Source organism: Pipistrellus kuhlii, unplaced genomic scaffold (assembly GCF_014108245.1).
Source record: "Pipistrellus kuhlii isolate mPipKuh1 unplaced genomic scaffold, mPipKuh1.p scaffold_m20_p_56, whole genome shotgun sequence".
In the NCBI taxonomy this organism is placed as follows: Eukaryota; Metazoa; Chordata; class Mammalia; order Chiroptera; family Vespertilionidae; genus Pipistrellus; species Pipistrellus kuhlii.
In genome coordinates, this window is record NW_023425558.1 from 1,299,461 (window position 1) to 1,315,853 (window position 16,393).

A 16,393-nucleotide genomic window follows, 5' to 3' on the forward strand; every position below is an offset into this window, starting at 1 on the left:
GTGCCTTCCTGGAGGGGCAGATGCGCAGCCCTGGGGACACTGAGGGTGGAGTGACAGTCTGAGTCTCCGTGGGGAGGGGCGGCGGGGCCCGGGTCAGGGCAATGGGGAAGCAGGCGCGGCCCGGGATGTGCCCCGGGCTGGCCCTACAGCGCGGTGACATGGAGGCCCCTGCCCCCCGCCGCCCCGGCACTGTCGTCCCAGGCGGCGCTGCCCGCGAAGGCGTGCAGGTCGCTCAGCAGCGCCTCGGCGCTGCCGCCGGAGCCGCGCAGCTCCTGGGGGCCGAGGCCCAGGCCCCCGTCGGGGCCGCCGCCGTGGGCTTCCTGTGCGGGCCCCCCGGGCTGTGGGCCGCGCTCCTCTCCACGCTGCTGCTCCTCCCGGGGCTGGGCCTCCCCGGAGCTGCCACCGAGGCTGTAGTCTTCCTCGTCCTGCTCGTCCTCCTGCTGCTCCGGGTCCTCGTCTGGGGCCTGGAGCTCCGCCCGGGCCCGGAGCCAGCGGCCAGGGGGGCTGGCCCAGAGCAGGCGGCGGGCGTGGCCCCACAGCGCGGCGCCCAGGCGGGCCGGGTGGTAGTAGCCGCCGGAGTCCCGGCTGAGGCGGCGCCAGGCCAGGGCCAGGCCGGTGACCAGCAGCAGCAGCAGCAGCAGCAGCAGCAGGACCACAGTGACAGAGCTGGAGCCCGCGGTGTCCTTGGCACTGCCACCGGAGCCCAGGACCCCTGGCAGGGCCAGCAGCGTCCCGAGCCCGAGGGCGCAGGGCAGGTCCTGTGGGGAGACGGGCAGGGCTCGTCCCCAGGCCATGGGCCAGCGGGGTGACTGGGCCCTGGGTTGCCTTTTGGGCAAAGTGGGGACAGTGGAGCAGAAAGCCCACCTCCTCACTTGCCCCGTGAGACCGTCCATCTCCCCCCACTGCGCCTTCTAAGCCTGCTCTGCGGGGATTGGGGGGCTCGGGACTGCCGGAATGCCCTGCCCCCCTCCCCTTCCTGCCAGCCACATGGCCCACTCTCACCTTAGCTCTGAGGACCTCAGTCCTAGCCTGACCTCACCACCCTGACCTCATCCCTGCAACCCAGCTCCACTACCCACCCCCACTCAGCCCAGTGGGAATGCTGCTTTTTATTGGGTTTATCCCCCCCTCCCCCATACACACCCTCCAGAATTAACGGCAGGAAGACGGGGCTCTTTCTGGCTCAAGCACCTCAAAACAACTCCTGGCACATAGCAGGTGCTCAATAAACGGTTGCCTGCAGCCTGCCAGGTGGCCAGGGGTGGAGGGGAAGGGAGCCTGCAGGGTTGGTGTTGGGCTGGCTTTTCCTGAGGCCTGGGATGGAGGAACCAGTCCCAAGGCAATTGCTTACTGCCCGCTTGGCCAGGCCCCGGAAAAGGGTCCCTGAGACCCTCCCCCTGCTCCGCTGCCGCCCAGCTACAGCGTTTCCGTTCAGTTTAGCTTTCTGTCCCTGGGGGCCTCGGCTGGGGAGGCGGGTACAGCTGCCAGAGGAAGCCTGCGGTTGGAACAAGGCAGGTGGGGGCGTTGGGGGAAGGGTGCAGAGGTACAAGCAAGACTCCCTCCCGGGCAGGCTCACCAGCGGGGCAGGGAGGGTCTCTCGGGGGCCTTAAGCAGGTCTGGGTCACAGCCTGAGGCCCAGGGAGGCCCAGCTCGGAGGCGAAGGGAGAGAAGGACCCGGCTCCTGCCCACACCTGTCCTGGCTCTGCTCCGTCCTCTGCCGGACCGGCTTCTAGCCCCACGGGAATCCTTCCTTCACTCCCAATCCTGCCCGCCCCCCGCCCCCAGGGCCAGCGGGCTCTGCGCTCACCATGGGTCCGCAGGCTCCTCAGCACTGGGTGCCCACCTCCGGCTCCAACTGGACCAAGTGAGAACTGAGCTCCCGCGCTCGGCTGCAGCTGGGGGTTACTTGGCGCTTACGCTTCCGCTTCCTGCCCACGAGACCCCACCCACCTCTGCCTCAGGCCCCCGAGCCGCGTGGGGCCACCCTGGCCCTCGGGCCTCTCGCCGGCTGGGCCGGCCAGGCGTGGGGCTGTGACCGCCTCCGAGAGGAAGGGGCAGCCAGCTCCGCCGGATGTGGCCCTGACGTTCCCACGTGCCTCTGCCTCCGTCCTCAGGGAAGCTGGCGGCGGGGGATGCTCACGGCCCCAGGCCTCTCCCAGGCGGATGGTCCCTGCGGCCCCATCTGTCCCCTTTTCCTTCCCAGCCCGCCTGCAGCAGAACGGCAAACTGGCTTTTAGAAAGAGACTTTTATTTGGAATGAAAATATAGAGCCCATCCCCCCTCCTCCTCAGGGAGGGAGCGGGGCTGGGTGGGAGTGGGAGGTGGTCCCTCAGAGTGTAAGCTTGTGTTGGTACAAAAATCCTCCACGGTAACAATGACAAAAGCCAGGCAGCTCCAGCCTGGGCCCCAGGACGGGTGAGGGTGTGGACTGGCCCTTGAACCTGCCCCAGAGGCCCTCAGCGGGGGGCAGGGACAGCCAGCCAGCAGTGTGACCTGACAGCAGAGCTGGTGAGGAGCGGGTGGCGGGCGGTGAGGAGGGCATGGCGGCGGTGGCCTGAGGCCGGTGGTCCTAGGCGTCCCCGTTCTCCATGCGGCCCAGCTGCTCCTCCAGGCGGCCGATCCGCTCCCCCTGCTCCTTGACCAGCGCTCTGAGCGCCCGCAGCTCCTGCGTCACCTCCTCCAGCTTCGCCGCCTCCTGCAGGGACACGGGTCAGGGGTCACGGCTGCAGCCCTCCCTGAGGCATCACCAGGCCGGGAGGGGCCCGAGGCTCAGAGGCAAACAGCAAACGGTTCTGGGGTTCTGGCGCGCACAGCTCACCGGGGCTCCCCACCACCGCCCAGCCGGCCCAGCACCTACCCCGGCTCCCGCGAGGCTGCTGCTGGGGGCGGCCGGGCCGGCGGGGGCGGCGGGGGCGGGGGCCGCGGCGGGCCGGCTGTCGGAGAGCACGTTGCGCCGGCTGACCTTCAGGTCCCGGTGTTTGCTGGGCACGTAGGCCTCCCGCAGGGAGATGAGGATGGGGTCTGCGTCCCGCCCGCTCACCCACTCCTCCGCCTCCAGGGCCGCCTCGGGCCCCGCCGTGTCCGGGTACAGATCGTCCTGGAAGAGGTCGGACTGGGCGGGGGTGAGGGGTGGGGATCAGCCGGGGGCCCACCATCAGCGTCCTCTCGTCAGGACTCTGGGTGGCCACCTCGTCTCTCTCCTGGCCTCCGGGCCTGCACCTGTCAGCCCATTCCCCGTGGCCGGCCCTGACGCACCGCCCGCCTAAGCTCGCTCTGTCCCTTCACCTCCCTTTGGACGCCCGCTGCTCCCTCTCCGAAGCCTTCCCCGCCTCCCTAGCAGGGACGGGGGTTCCCAGCGCCATGGCTGTGCCCACGGCCGGGAGCGCCTGGGACAGCCGTCAGTCTGTTCACAGCTCGGCTCCCTGGACGTGCCTGGCACCGAAGGGTCACTCAGCAAATGCTGGCTGCAGGAGGAGACACGCCCAGCGCTCTTGGCTGGGCATGAGATGCAGCCTCACGTGGCCCGACCCCTCCTCCCGGGAGCCCCACTGCAGCCAGCCTCCCTGCACTCTCCGTCCCCAGCTCTGTGCCCTGTGCCCGGCCTGCTGCCTACCCCGGGAGGGCCCGCCCCAGGCCTGCTGCCCCCCCGGAGGCCCTGCCCAGCCACACTGCCAGCCGCTGTCTCCTGCGGTTCCCCCAGAGCCAGCCTTGGCTCTCACCCATCTCGGCTCGTCCCCTGCCCAGTACAGCCCAGCACCTGGGACACCCTGGTGTTTGCCAGCCCACTGACGGCACCCACACCCAGCAGGCCTCACCCCTCACAGCCTGTCTGCTGGAGAAGGGCCAGGGTGGGACAGGGGAACGGGGTGGCCTCACCTTTCTTGGCACAGTCATGACAATGGGCTCACACTTGCGCTCATGCAGTTTGTAGAACCTGGAGAGGGAGGGAGGGAGGAGCCGTGCATGGGACCCCTGCCCGCTCTCCCGGCTCCCTGTACTCCCCACTGCCACCCTCACCGAGCCCCGCCAAGGCTGGCCCCGAGCCCCGGGCCTCCTACGCAGTCCGCTATAATTTAACCTCCCAACCCGGCCCCAGGCCGCCCTCCCCCCCTCCCCGCCCCCAAAGCCAGCTGTCTGGGGGGCCTCTTACCGGGCGATCTCGCACTTGCTGACCTCCAGGCCGCGCTTGGGCATGCTGCCCATGCCCCTCTGCGGCTCCTTGCTGGTGAACGTGTTCAGGAAGTGGATGTACGGGGACTCGTCGGTGATCTCGAAGTACCGGATGCTGGAGTCGCCCTACGGTGTGGGGGGCGGGGGGAACGGGTCTCAGTGCTCGGGCTCCCCCCGGCCCTGCCCACCAGGCCGCCCAGCCTCACCTTGCCGCACACATAGACCACGCTGGTGTCCGGGTCGTAAAAGGGCAACAGGGCCCCGTTGCTCGAGTCCAGCTCCTGCAGGGCCATGGGCTCTTCGAGGTTTGCCTGGCGTGTGGGGAAGGGCCGTCAGGCCAGGCTAGGCCCCCCTCCCCTCCCCTTCCCTCCCCTCAGGGTCCCAGCGCTCCGCTGGGCTGCCCCAGCCAGCCTCACACATAGGCCACTGGGTTCTCTCCACCTCCACGCCTTTGCCTAGAGCACATGTGTCAAACACCAGGCCCGAGGGCCAAATCCGTCCCGCCAGGCCTTGCAATGTGGCCCGCACCGCGCTGTCATCACTGCACTCCGCTGCATTTCCATCACAATGACAGTTTATGACTGTTCAGTAAACCATTCGGCCCGCGATTTAGGCTGGATTTTAGATTTTGGCCCCTTCTCTGATTGAGTTCGACACCCCTAGCCTAGAGTGAGCCCGCCGAGCCCTCCTGGCGCCCCTTCTCCCAGGACCCGCTCCCCCGGCCCACGCCAGGCCTGCAGACCACGCCCAGGCCCCTGGGAGGGGCCGACAATCGCCAGGAGGCACCGGCTGGCTCAGGGGCCCGGGAGGCCAGAGTCCAGCCTGGAGAGAGCACTCCGGGAAGGGCTGGCGGCTTCCTGGAAGCGGGGCCTCTGCATGGGTCTCAGCGGGCAGCCGGGGAGGAGCAGGCCGGCCAAGGAGGGAAAGACCCTCCGGTTGGTGAGAACAATGCGAGCAAAGAGGCAGCCGGAGGCACAGGGAGGCCTGAGCGCGGGGGCAGCAACAGGAGAGCCTGCGGTGCTGGGCTGGGGACCTGGGACCACGGTCTCTCCGGGTGACTCCGCACGCCCCGCCAAGGGCCGGCCGGGGCCACTCACCGGGTCCCAGAGAGCCAGCTGCCGCTCGCTCATGCGGCTGAAGCCCGTGGTGAACACCTTGCCGTCGGCCAGGAAGATGGCCCGCATGGGCCGCGCCCCCTCGTGGGCCTTCTCCCGCTCCTGTGGGGGCACGGTGGTCAGGGCGCCGGCCGCGGCGCCCGGCCGGCCCGGCCGCCCGCCCACGGCCGCCTCGCCCCGGGCCGTACCGCCACCAGGCTGCCACGGCGGGGGTCGATGATGCGCACGCTCTTGTCCTTGCAGGCGGAGCAGAAGAGGCTGCCGTTGTGGTTCCAGCTGACGTTGTAGATGAGGTCGGGGTGCAGGCTGTCCAGGCGGTACAGCTCCTCCGCGGTGCCCACGTTCCAGATGAGCACCACGTTGTCGCAGCCTGCGGGGCGGGGTGTGTGTGTGTGTCAGCCGGCGCCCCTCGGAGCCTCCTCCGGGCCCAGCTTTCCCGTGTCTCCGAGGGCCCGGGGCGAGGAGCGGGACAGGGCGGGTGGGGGCGGGCGGACCTGCGCTGAGCAGCACGTTGCGGGCTGTGGGGTGCCAGGTGACGATGCCCACGCGCTTGGTGTGCCCCTCCAGCACCACCACCGGCTCCGTCAGCGGGGAGACCAGCCCGTTCTCCGGGATCTGCCACACCTGTGGGCGGCGAGGCTGCTGCTAAGGCCCAGGCCTGGCCTGGCGTCCAGCGGCCTCAAACCCCAGACCCCCGCAGCCCGGGCCCCCGCAGCCCAGGCCCCCGCAGCCCCAGCCTCACCATGACCGTGCAGTCCTCGGAGCCGCTGGCGATGACCTCGTCGTTGTGGGGGCACCAGTCAATGTCCAGGACGGGCCCCGTGTGCCCGCACACGGTGGGGTAGGCCTTGTCGATGCGGCCCGTCTGCGGGCGTGAGGGGCACGGCCGGTCAGGGGGACTCAGGCTCCCGGCTCCCCCCTCCCAAACCCTCAGCTGCCCTCCCAGGGCAGGAATGAGGCACCCGGCCCGGCCCACCGGGCCCGGACGTGGCTGCTCTCCCTGGCCTCGGCCTCCGGGCACACCGGGGCGCAGGGAGGTGGCTGCCGGGACCCTGACTGGGCGCCACAGGCCTTTCTCCGTGGGGGGAGATGGGATGGGCCACCTCCCGGCAGCGTGGGAGGGAGCTACCCTGCGGCCGTGGGCCCCGTCCGCCCCGCCCCGGCCCGGGCCCGGGCCCACCTTGCTGAGGGGCAGCACCAGGAAGGCGCCCCCACCGCTGGCCTCCACGATCACCGCCAGGAACTTGGGGTTGACGGCGCAGAAGGTGCTGTCCCAGGTGACGCGGGACACACGGATGTCCTCGTAGCACTGGTCGTTCTTCACCGGCTGCCCGAACACGTGCCGGAACTTGCTCTGCCGAACCACCTTCCGGAAGGACATGTCTGCCGCGGGAAGGGGCGTCAGCTCCCGCCCTCCCACCCACCCAGCGCCCAGCCTCCCAGCTCCCACCCAGCCCAGCGCCCAGCCCCCCAGCTCCCACCCAGCCCAGCGCCCAGCCCCCCAGCTCCCACCCAGCCCAGCGCCCGGCCCCCCAGCCCCCCCCCAGCCCAGCGCCCAGCCCCCCAGCTCCCACCCAGCCCAGCGCCCAGCCCCCCAGCTCCCACCCAGCCCAGCGCCCAGCCCCCCAGCTCCCACCCAGCCCAGCGCCCAGCCTCCCACCCAGCCCAGTGCCCAGCCTCCCAGCTCCCACCCAGCCCAGCGCCCAGCCTCCCAGCTCCCACCCAGCCCAGCGCCCAGCCCCCCAGCTCCCACCCAGCCCAGTGCCCAGCCTCCCACCCAGCCCAGTGCCCAGCCTCCCAGCTCCCACCCAGCCCAGCGCCCAGCCTCCCAGCTCCCACCCAGCCCAGCGCCCAGCCCCCCAGCTCCCACCCAGCCCAGTGCCCAGCCTCCCACCCAGCCCAGCGCCCAGCCTCCCAGCTCCCACCCAGCCCAGCGCCCAGCCCCCCAGCTCCCACCCAGCCCAGCGCCCAGCCTCCCACCCAGCCCAGTGCCCAGCCTCCCAGCTCCCACCCAGCCCAGCGCCCAGCCTCCCAGCTCCCACCCAGCCCAGCGCCCAGCCCCCCAGCCTCCCACCCAGCCCAGTGCCCAGCCTCCCAGCTCCCACCCAGCCCAGTGCTCAGCCCCCCAGTTCCCACCCAGCCCAGTGCCCAGCCTCCCAGCTCCCACCCAGCCCAGCAGCCCTGCCTCCCGGGGCTGCCTGAGGGGGGCGGGGACGCCCCTGGGGCCTGGCCATCACTACCCGCCTGGCTCCCAGTTCCCCTTGCAGGACGGGGTCACCGGTGCAGAGGGAAGAGGGAGACGCTGAGCCCTGAGGCCCGGCAGGACCCTTCCCTGGCCCCTCGTGGGCTCTGGTGTGTGGGGGGCGGGGGGCGGAGTCAAAGCCACAGCGAGCTCAGCTTTCCCCGGGTCAGTTCCCAGCAGGCGCCCCCGCCCAGGATCCAGGAGCTGGGTGCTGGGTGACAGGGAGCTGGGTGCCGGGGAGCTGGGTGCCGGGGAGCTGGGTGCCGGGGAGCTGGGTGCCGGGGAGCTGGGTGCCGGGGAGCTGGGTGACGGGGAGCTGGGTGCTGGGGAGCTGGATGAAGGGGAGCTGGGTGCCGGGGAGCTGGGTGCCGGGGAGCTGGGTGCCGGGGAGCTGGGTGACGGGAGGCGGGCGGAGGGGCAGGCAGGTCTCCGCTGTGGGCCCGCGCTAGGCCCGGTGGAGCCCCGGGGCGTGCAGAGCCGCGGGGATGGGGTGCCCGGGCGGCCGGGCGCCCGCAGGGCTGGGCGGGGGGCGGGGAGCGCGGCGCGTCCCTGGGCCGCTCGGAGCGGGGTCCGCGGGGAACCGGGGGGCCCGGGGCCATGGGACCGGCCCGGGAGGGAGAAGCGGCCGGGGCGCGGGGCCGAGGGGGGGCACGCGGGGGGCTCCCCGGGCTCGCGACCTCCCGCCCGGCCCCGGCCCCGGCCCGCGCTCACCGGCGCCGGGACTGCGGCTCCGGCCTCGGGCTCCGACCCTCCGCGGCGGCCTCGGGAGCAGGAAGCGGACCAGGAAGTGACCGCGCGGCGGGCGGGGCCTGGTCACGCGCGGGGGGCGGGGCGGGGCGGGGGCGGGGCTGGAGCCGGCGCCGGGGGGGGGGCGCGGGGGGGGCGCGGGGGGGGCCGCGGGGGGCGCCGGGCGGGGGCGGAGGGCGCGGGGGGCGCGGGGGGCGCGGGGGGCGCCGGGCGGGGGCTGGCCCGGGCGGCCTGGGAGCCCCGCCCCGAGGCTGGGAGCCCGGGGCCCTGAGGGGAGGGCAGCCCGGGCGCTGCAGGATGGAGACCTGCCGCCCGCCTCCGCCCCTGTGCGTGCTCCGGGCCGGGCCATCCACCCGCCCCCCTGCCATTTCCCCCCCTCCCCCCGCCATACACCCCCTCCAACCCCCTCCTGCTATGCACCCCCCCCCGCCATGCACCCCCTCCAGCCCCTCCTGCTATGCACCCCCCTCCCCCGCCATACACCCCCTCCAACCCCCTCCTGCTATGCACCCCCTCCCCCGCCATGCACCCCCTCCAGCCCCTCCTGCTATGCACCCCCCTCCCCCGCCATGCACCCCCTCCAACCCCCTCCTGCTATGCACCCCCCTCCCCCGCCATGCACCCCCTCCAGCCCCTCCTGCTATGCACCCCCCTCCCCCGCCATGCACCCCCTCCAACCCCCTCCTGCTATGCACCCCCCCCCCCGCCACACGCCCCCTCCACCCCCTCCTGCTATGCACACACACACACACACACACACCCCGCCATGCACCCCCAAACACACTCTCGCTGGGACGTGGGACCGCCTCCTTCCAGGTGAGAGAAGCACGGCTCGGGCTGACAACGTAAATAAAGCGGAGCTGTGGGAGCCAGTGGAAGCCCCCAGCACCTCATTCTTCCCGGGAGCACCTGGTCTGGCCGGGCCTCCTCATTAAAAGTAGGTGTGGCTCAGTGGATAGAGCATCAGCCTGCGGACTCAAGGGTCCCAGGTTCGATTCCGGTCAAGGGCATGTACCTTGGTTGTGGGCACATCCCCCGTAGGGGGTGTGTAGGGGTCAGCTGATGGATGTCTCTCTCTCATCGATATTTCTAACTCTCTATCCCTCTCCCTTCCTCTCTGTAAAAATATATATTTTTTAAAGTAGAAATGAGCCGTCCTCCCCCACCCCCACCCCCACCCCCAGATCCCTCAGTTTCCTGTCTTTCCCCAAGCGCCCCCCACAGAGACCTGGTGGTCAGCCCGCCGCTCCGCCCTGCAGCCACCGGGACGGGCTTAGTGTTCCTGCAGGTCCCACAGGCGGTCTGAGTCCCCGCACCAGCCCCTTCCCCTCACTCCTCTGAGCATCTGCTGCGCTGGGTGACCGGGGGGGTGGGCAAGGACCCTTCCTCAGACGGGGGGGAGGTGGGGGGCGCGGAAGTCAGAAGGAGCCTTCGAGGGCTCCATGGGGCCCAGTGTGCCCTCCCGTGCCCCTCACCACACCCCGTGGAGGAAGCAGCTCAGGGCGCAGAGGGCCTCCCAGCCACCCTCTGGCCTCAGGCTGCTCTGTTTGGCTCCAAAGTCCTCGCTGCCCCACTCACTGCCCCATAAACCTGGGCAGGCCAGCCCGGCCAGGGCGGGAATGGGGCGGCTTACGGGAGGGGAGGCGGCCACAGTTCCTTTCTATTGCGCCCACACCCCAAACCAGATAACACCCGCAGTGGCTGCTGCCCACCCCCACCCTGCCGTCCGCCCCTCATTCCCGACGGCCACCCCTTCCCTGTCCATGGCCCAGTGGCCCCTGACCTCCCGTCCCAGAAACACACCCTCTCCGTCCGACCCCGGACTCGGCACGGCCTGCTCCCTCATCGGAAGGCTCCGGCCTCCGCTCAGATGCCTCCTCCTCCAAGGGCCCTCGCTGGCTGCCCTCCCGCCACCCACCGCTCTCCGGCTCCTCAGACTCCCCCGGGGCCCCTGGCCCACTGTAGGGATTGGTCATCACCGTCCCCCTGCATCGTCCTCAGGCACGGCTGGTGCAGGTGACAGAATTGTCGGTGTGCTGGCTGGCGGCTGCCTTGCCCGCCGGGATGTCCAAACCAAGCTCAGCCTCCGCCTCGCCCCCGCTGTGTCCTAGCACCCAGAACGGGAGGACCCCGCTGAGCGGATGAACGGACGGCAGCCCTGTGTGTCGGATTGAGAAATGGTCATGTTCACAGCGCTCAGAAGCAATCGGTGTCCGGCCCCCATGAGGGAGAGGGCCCTGCTCCTTGTCTGGAGAAAGGATGGGTTCCCCCGAGCGTCACAGGGAGGCACAGGGGCGCAGAGGGCGGGGCTGCGGAATGCGGGGCCACCCAGAGGACTCCTCTTCACTCCTCAAAACCCTTCATGGCACTGCCCTTTCTCCTGGATGGCAGTCCTCCGTTACGGGCGGGATTCCTCTGGGGACCTTGGGGGCGGGGCTGGCCCAGGCTCCTAGAGGTGGGCTTTGGACTGGGGGCCAGAGTGGAGGCAGGCGGCTGGCACTGAGGGTCTAGTGGAAAAGGCCTTGGGGCCTGTGACGGGGGAAGGGAGGAGGGATCTGCTCGGAGGGAGTGTGCCCTTTAAGAGCGTGTGGAGCCCGGAGGAGGCCACGGTGGAGGACCAGTGCCTGGCGGCCTGGGCTCCGGCCGGGGTCACCGCGGGGCCCAGGCCCGGCTGAGGCCTGCGGGTGCTCACTGGTGTAAGCAAACGGACGGCTAACAAATACTGAGCACTCGCCGTGCGAGGATCCAAGGCTTTGGTAGGGATCAGTCACTGTCACTGATCCCCCATTTACAGAGTGTCCAGGCAGAGCCTCCGGGTGGAGGGGGCACCGCTGAGCGTGAAACCGGGGTTCGAACAGCCCCCGAAGGGACCGAGGCCACGCCCTGAAGCCCACCGCGTGGGAGGCCCCAGCCGTGCTCAGTGAACACTCGCCGATGGCCCGGCCCGCAGGCTCAGCAGCTGAGCTTTGGCCTGTGACGCAGGAGGGCAGGCCACAGGCCCAGGCTGCGGACTCAGGGGTGGGGGCGTGCAGGAGGCAGCTGATCAATGATTCTCTCTCATCATCGATCTTTCTATATCTCGCTCCCTTCCTCTCGGAAATCAACAAAAATGTTTTTAAAAAAATACTTGCTGAATGAATGAACTCGACAAGTTGGTGCCGGTCCGGCCTCCGTGTCCACAACTCCATCCTGGGAAACGCTAGGACTGCGCTGCTCCTGTCACCACCGCCCAGAGCGCCCCCATCCGGGCACTCTGTGAATGACGCCGCGGCCAACCCAGCAGGGGGAACGCCATCACCCATTTTACAGAGGGGAAGGCTGGGGTGAAGAGCAAGCTGGGAACCAGAACCATTTCGCCGGCCCAGCAGTTTCCTTTTGAAGATGTAAGCAGGCCTCGGAGGGGTAGCGTGAAATGCCACTGCCGTTTACATCTGCTGGTCACGGTATTGCTCAGCTGCTGAAGACCACAGGCTGAGCGAATGGGGAAGCAGGGACGTGTGCGGAAAGGCCACAGAGAGCCGGTCTGGGAGCCCTGGGGGTTGAGAGAAAGCTGGGCGGCGTGGGAGCCGGCCGAGAGTGGTGGCGAGAAAGGGAAGTAGGGTGGAGGTCAGAAAATAGACCTTCAGCACTTCCCAGTTTTATTCTCGCCGTGTTGGCAGCTCGAGAGGGAGGGGGTTGGCTGGCTCTGCCCGGACATGTTGTGTGACCTCTGCCCTTTCGGAGGCCACCGGTCCCCGGAGCTCTCGTCTCTGCCCCCGGGCTGGTGCTTCGGAGGCGCTGGGAGGGGGGCAGGCCCAGGGCACTCTGTGCCTGCAGCTGCCACCCTGCCGGGCACGTGGAAACCAGCGGAAACCTTGCATGGAGCAGACCTTGAAGTCCCCCGGGGCTGCCCAGGGCACGGAGGCGGCCCCATGCCCTCCAAGGCCACCTGGGTGTCTGCAGCCACAGCTCTCCTGGCACAGCTGGTCGGCCCAAGCACACAGACCCATGTGCTCAGGCCGGGTGTCGCCCCACCCTCCAGCCCCGGCCCTGCAGGGACACCCCTGGGTGCTCTGTTCACTGCGCACCTACTGTGTGCCCCAGCTCTGGCCAGGGGCCTCTCACGGTCTCACTTCGCGCTCACACAGCAGGCGAGGCGGGCGCTCCGAGGGGAGGCACACCCAGAGCCGCGGCGGGCGGCCCGGCTGCTCCCGCCGCTGCTCCTGTCGCTCTGCCGGCCGCCCTCCCTCCTCTGTCCTCATGCTCGGGTTAGGGCAGTGCCGAGAGCCGAACGCCCACAGCACAGAGCGGCTGACATTGCTTTGGAGAGCGGAAAGCCCACCTCTGCGCTCGGGCCACCAAGTTCCAATCGCGCTGTCCGCGCGCCCGCAGCTGGTGTTTGTGGGAGAGCCGCACTCAGGGGGCCAAAGAGCCGCAGTTTGCCGACCACTGGGTTAGAGGATGGGCCAGGAGAAGGGGGGAGGAATGCAGGGAGCCAGATCGGGCCCTGGGACGGCCCCCGGCTGTCTCTCCCCTCGGAGCGTAAGCTGTCAGCGGGCCTGGGTGTCGGAGGCAGAGCCGGGCAGGGCACCCTCAGCGGTGACAGAGGGAGGGCTGTTGGGCCCCCGTGTGTGGGGTGGGCAGGGGGGCCCAAGCATGGAAGAGCTGGGTGGGACGCCGACAGGGCCACGACGCTCACAACAGACTGTCTGGGACTTTTGGCCGCTTCATTCTCACTCCCGGGCGCCCTCCTGCAGCCCCGAGGGGCCTGGCGGGGTTTCCCAGGACGACATCCACGGGGCCCCGCCTCTCTGGCTGTCTGACTCCGCCGGGGCACGCCTGGGCTTCGGACCCTCACGTGGGCCCTGCGCCGGGACCCTCCTCTGGGGGGGCGCTGCCGGGGGCCTCTCCCTCCGAGGCCGCGGGCGCGGCCCGGCTCTCGGGGGCCTCTCCCTCCGAGGCCGCGGGCGCGGCCCGGCTCTCGGGGGCCTCTCCCTCCGAGGCCGCGGGCGCGGCCCGGCTCTCCGGGGCAAATGAGGCTTCGCCACAGGGGCTGGGGGCCGAGCTGGCAGCCGGACCCGGGGGCCGGGCCTCGGGGCTCCCCTCTGTCGGGGCCACAGAGTCCAACTGGGGCTGGGCCTGATGGTCCGCCTGTTTCTGCGCCGTGGGGTTCAGCTGAGGCTGGGCCCCAGAGTCTGCCCCTGGCTGGGCCCCAGAGTCTGACCCTGGCTGGGCCGTGGGGTTCAGCTGAGCCTGGGCCCCCGAGTCTGACCCTGGCTGGGCCCCAGAGTCTGACCCTGGCTGGGCCCCAGAGTCTGACCCTGGCTGGGCCGTGGGGTGCAGCTGAGGCTGGGCCCCCGAGTCTGACCCTGGCTGGGCCCCAGAGTCTGACCCTGGCTGGGCCGTGGGGTTCAGCTGAGCCTGGGCCCCAGAGTCTGACCCTGGCTGGGCCCCAGCATCCAGCCGTGGCTGGGCCGTGGGGTCCGCCCGTGGCTGGGCCGTGGGGTCCGCCCGTGGCTGGGCCGTGGGGTCCGCCCGTGGCTGGGCCGTGGGGTCCGCCCGTGGCTGGGCCGTGGGGTCCGCCCGTGGCTGGGCCAGGGGCGTCGCCGGCGGCAGGGCCTCGGCCGTGGGCTCCGGCGGCGCCTGCCCCCCGAAGTCGGCCTGGGCCTGCGGCTCGGCGGGCGTGAGGCTGCCCGGCCGCTCCTCGCAGAGCGCGGCGGCGAAGGAGGACAGCACGGCGCGCAGCAGGGCCCGCAGGTCGGCGCTGGCCAGCAGGCACAGGAAGGGGCTCAGGCAGCTGCTGAGCAGCACCAGGTAGTCGGAGTAGACCAGCGCCTCCCACAGCAGGTAGCCGGGGTACAGGTCCCACAGGAAGGCCAGGTACAGCAGCTGGGCCAGCTGGTAGGGCAGCCGCAGCACCACGTAGGCCGACAGGACGGTCCCGGCCACGCGGGCGAAGCCGCGGGGGGCGGGGGGGCGGCGGCGGCGGCAGCGGGCGCTGCAGGCGGCGGCCTGGGTGAGCAGGTGGCACGCCAGCAGCAGCAGGAAGGGCAGCAGGCCGCCCAGCACCTCCAGCACGCGCAGCGGCAGCTCCTCGCTGTCCCAGAAGTCCAGGCAGATGACCAGGTCGTACCACCAGGCCACGGCCTCGGGGAAGACCAGCCAGGGCACGCTGACCAGGGTGGCCAGCACCCACACCCCCGAGCACACCCACAGGGGCAGGCGGACGGGGCGGCGGCCCGGGTACCAGCGCGGGCACAGCGCCAGCAGGCAGCGGTCCAGGCTGAGGGCGGCCAGCAGGAGGAGGCCGGAGGAGTAGGACACGCCCCACAGGAAGTAGTAGAAGCGGCAGGCCGCGGTGCCCAGCGGCCAGTGCCCGCCGTGCTGGATCTCCACGATCTGGAAGGCCGCCGCCGCCAGGAACAGGAAGTCGGACAGCGCCAGGCTGAGCAGCAGCAGGGCCAGCCGAGTGCCCGCCCCGTGCCGGGCCTGCGAGCCGGCCAGCCAGGCCATGAGCGCGTTGGCCGGCAGCCCCAGCAGCAGCAGGGCCACCAGGAAGACCGTGTCCCAGCCCCCCTGGGGGTAGTAGTCCTCCTCATCGAGCTCCGCGCGGGGCCCGTGGCCCGAGACCCCCAGCGTGGCTTCCATGGCCGTGTCCATCTGACGTCCCCGGGCGCTGCTGGGCACCGAGTGGAGCCTGGCGAATCAAGGGAGGCGGAATGCCGGGTGTGAGGGAGCTGTGCGTCTCCGGCCGTCACGGCCCCCTCTGCGCCGCCTCGTCACCGCGGGGCAGGCTCCCCAAGCCGGGGGCACTGGCCGGGGCCTCACTGAGCCCGTTTTGCAGGCGACGAGAGGAAAACGCAGAGGCTCAGGGACACGCCCGCGGTCAGAGGCGGAAGGGAGACACCAGGACGTGAATCAGACACGACCGTCCGGCCCCTCGGAGTCGCGTCGCGGCCGAGCGCACTACCCCAGAGGCTCTGCAGCCTGCTTTTAAAGCGGTGGATCTCTCCTCTGAGTGCACTTTGTGGGGGAACTCCCATGAACTAAAGGGGGCGCTCAGCTGAGAGGAAGGGAGGGTGCCGCAGGGCCCCAGGGAACACAGTTTGAGAACCACTTGGCTGTCTGGTGTCCTGGGGCACAGGGTTTACGGTTCCAAAGAGGAGGGCTCAGGTCCCCTGGGCGCACAGGCAGTCAGGGTGACAGAGAGTCTGGGACCCGGCCCTCCCCCTCCGGTGCAGCGCGGGCCTCAGGGGAGCAAGGTCTGCGCCGGCCCCGGGGCCCGGGGCCAGGAAGGCCTCTTCGCCCTCCTCCAGCCCCCCCCCTCCCCGTGCCCCTCTCCCGGCTCAGGCCGAGGGGGCCCCGCTGTCCCTCAGAGCTGGCCTTCGCCCGTGGCCTCCCCCGCAGCCCCCGCGCTGCAGGCTCCCCGCGGCCCCGAGCGGCCGGCTTACCTGTGAGGCCGCCGGCTGCAGGGAGCGGGGCGGGCCGGCTGCCCGCAGGTCCGGCGTCTGCAGGCCCACGCGGGGGCCGCGGCATGGCGCCCGGCGCGCAGGCGGCCGCGTGAAACCCAAGCTGAGCGCACATCAATCATTCATGGGCCGCTCGCCCGAAACCCTAACCTGGGCCCAGGGCGGCCAGGCCACCGGCCAGGCCCGGTTCTCAGAGCGCCACCGGCGAAACCGCCTGGTGTGTGGGTGTGCGCGCGCGTGTGTGTGTGTGTGTGTGTGTGTGTGTGTGTGTGTGTGTGTCTGTGTGTGTGTGTGTGTCTGTGTGTGTGTGTCTGTGTGTGTGTGTGTGTTTGTGTGGGTGTGTGCGCGCGGGTGTGTGGTGTGTGTGTGTGTCTGTGAGAGTGTGTGTGTGTGTCTGTGGGTGTGTGCATGTTTGTGTGGGTGTGTGGTGTGTGTGTGTGTCTGTGAGAGTGTGTGTGTGCGGGTGTGTGTGTGTGTGTGTGTGTGTCTCAGCACAGGGCAGCTCTGGGGCTCCTCGGGGTCCACCGCCTCGGACCTCACCGCCAGATCCCTAACTCCGGCATCCACGGGCTCTCCGCCTTGTCCTAGCCGGTGTGGCTCAGTGGACAGAGCGTCGGCCTGCGGACTGAAAGGTCCCAGGTTCGATTCCGGTCAAGGGCAGGTACCTTGGT

General features: G+C 70.6%; 3 protein-coding genes across 4 annotated transcripts; all 3 read right to left on the bottom strand.

The window, feature by feature from the left end:
* Nucleotides 1–92: 92 nt before the first annotated feature.
* Nucleotides 93–1,967, bottom strand: LOC118706957 (protein tyrosine phosphatase receptor type C associated protein). The gene is made up of 2 exons (XM_036416680.2): nt 1,808–1,967; nt 93–758 (listed from the first exon to the last, which is right to left on the bottom strand). Exons 1-2 carry the CDS (start codon nt 1,808–1,810, stop codon nt 144–146), a joined length of 618 nt encoding a protein of 205 aa, XP_036272573.1. The 5' UTR covers nt 1,811–1,967; the 3' UTR covers nt 93–143.
* A 264-nt stretch (nt 1,968–2,231) lies between these two features.
* CORO1B (coronin 1B) lies at nt 2,232–8,357 on the bottom strand. Of its 2 annotated transcripts, none has more exons than XM_036416663.2 (11): nt 8,239–8,357; nt 6,466–6,668; nt 6,028–6,150; nt 5,780–5,909; nt 5,474–5,655; nt 5,268–5,387; nt 4,377–4,481; nt 4,151–4,296; nt 3,877–3,934; nt 2,858–3,112; nt 2,232–2,695 (listed from the first exon to the last, which is right to left on the bottom strand). In XM_036416663.2, exons 2-11 carry the CDS (start codon nt 6,664–6,666, stop codon nt 2,570–2,572), a joined length of 1,446 nt encoding a protein of 481 aa, XP_036272556.1. In that variant the 5' UTR covers nt 6,667–6,668; nt 8,239–8,357; the 3' UTR covers nt 2,232–2,569. The 2 variants fall into 2 exon arrangements, with proteins under 2 accessions (XP_036272556.1, XP_036272557.1); XM_036416664.1 differs by lacking the exon at nt 8,239–8,357 and adding an exon at nt 8,109–8,130.
* A 4,041-nt stretch (nt 8,358–12,398) lies between these two features.
* Nucleotides 12,399–15,215, bottom strand: GPR152 (G protein-coupled receptor 152). Its single transcript, XM_045573793.1, has one exon. The coding sequence runs from the start codon at nt 14,911–14,913 to the stop codon at nt 13,108–13,110; it is 1,806 nt and encodes a 601-aa protein (XP_045429749.1). The 5' UTR covers nt 14,914–15,215; the 3' UTR covers nt 12,399–13,107.
* Nucleotides 15,216–16,393: the final 1,178 nt, after the last annotated feature.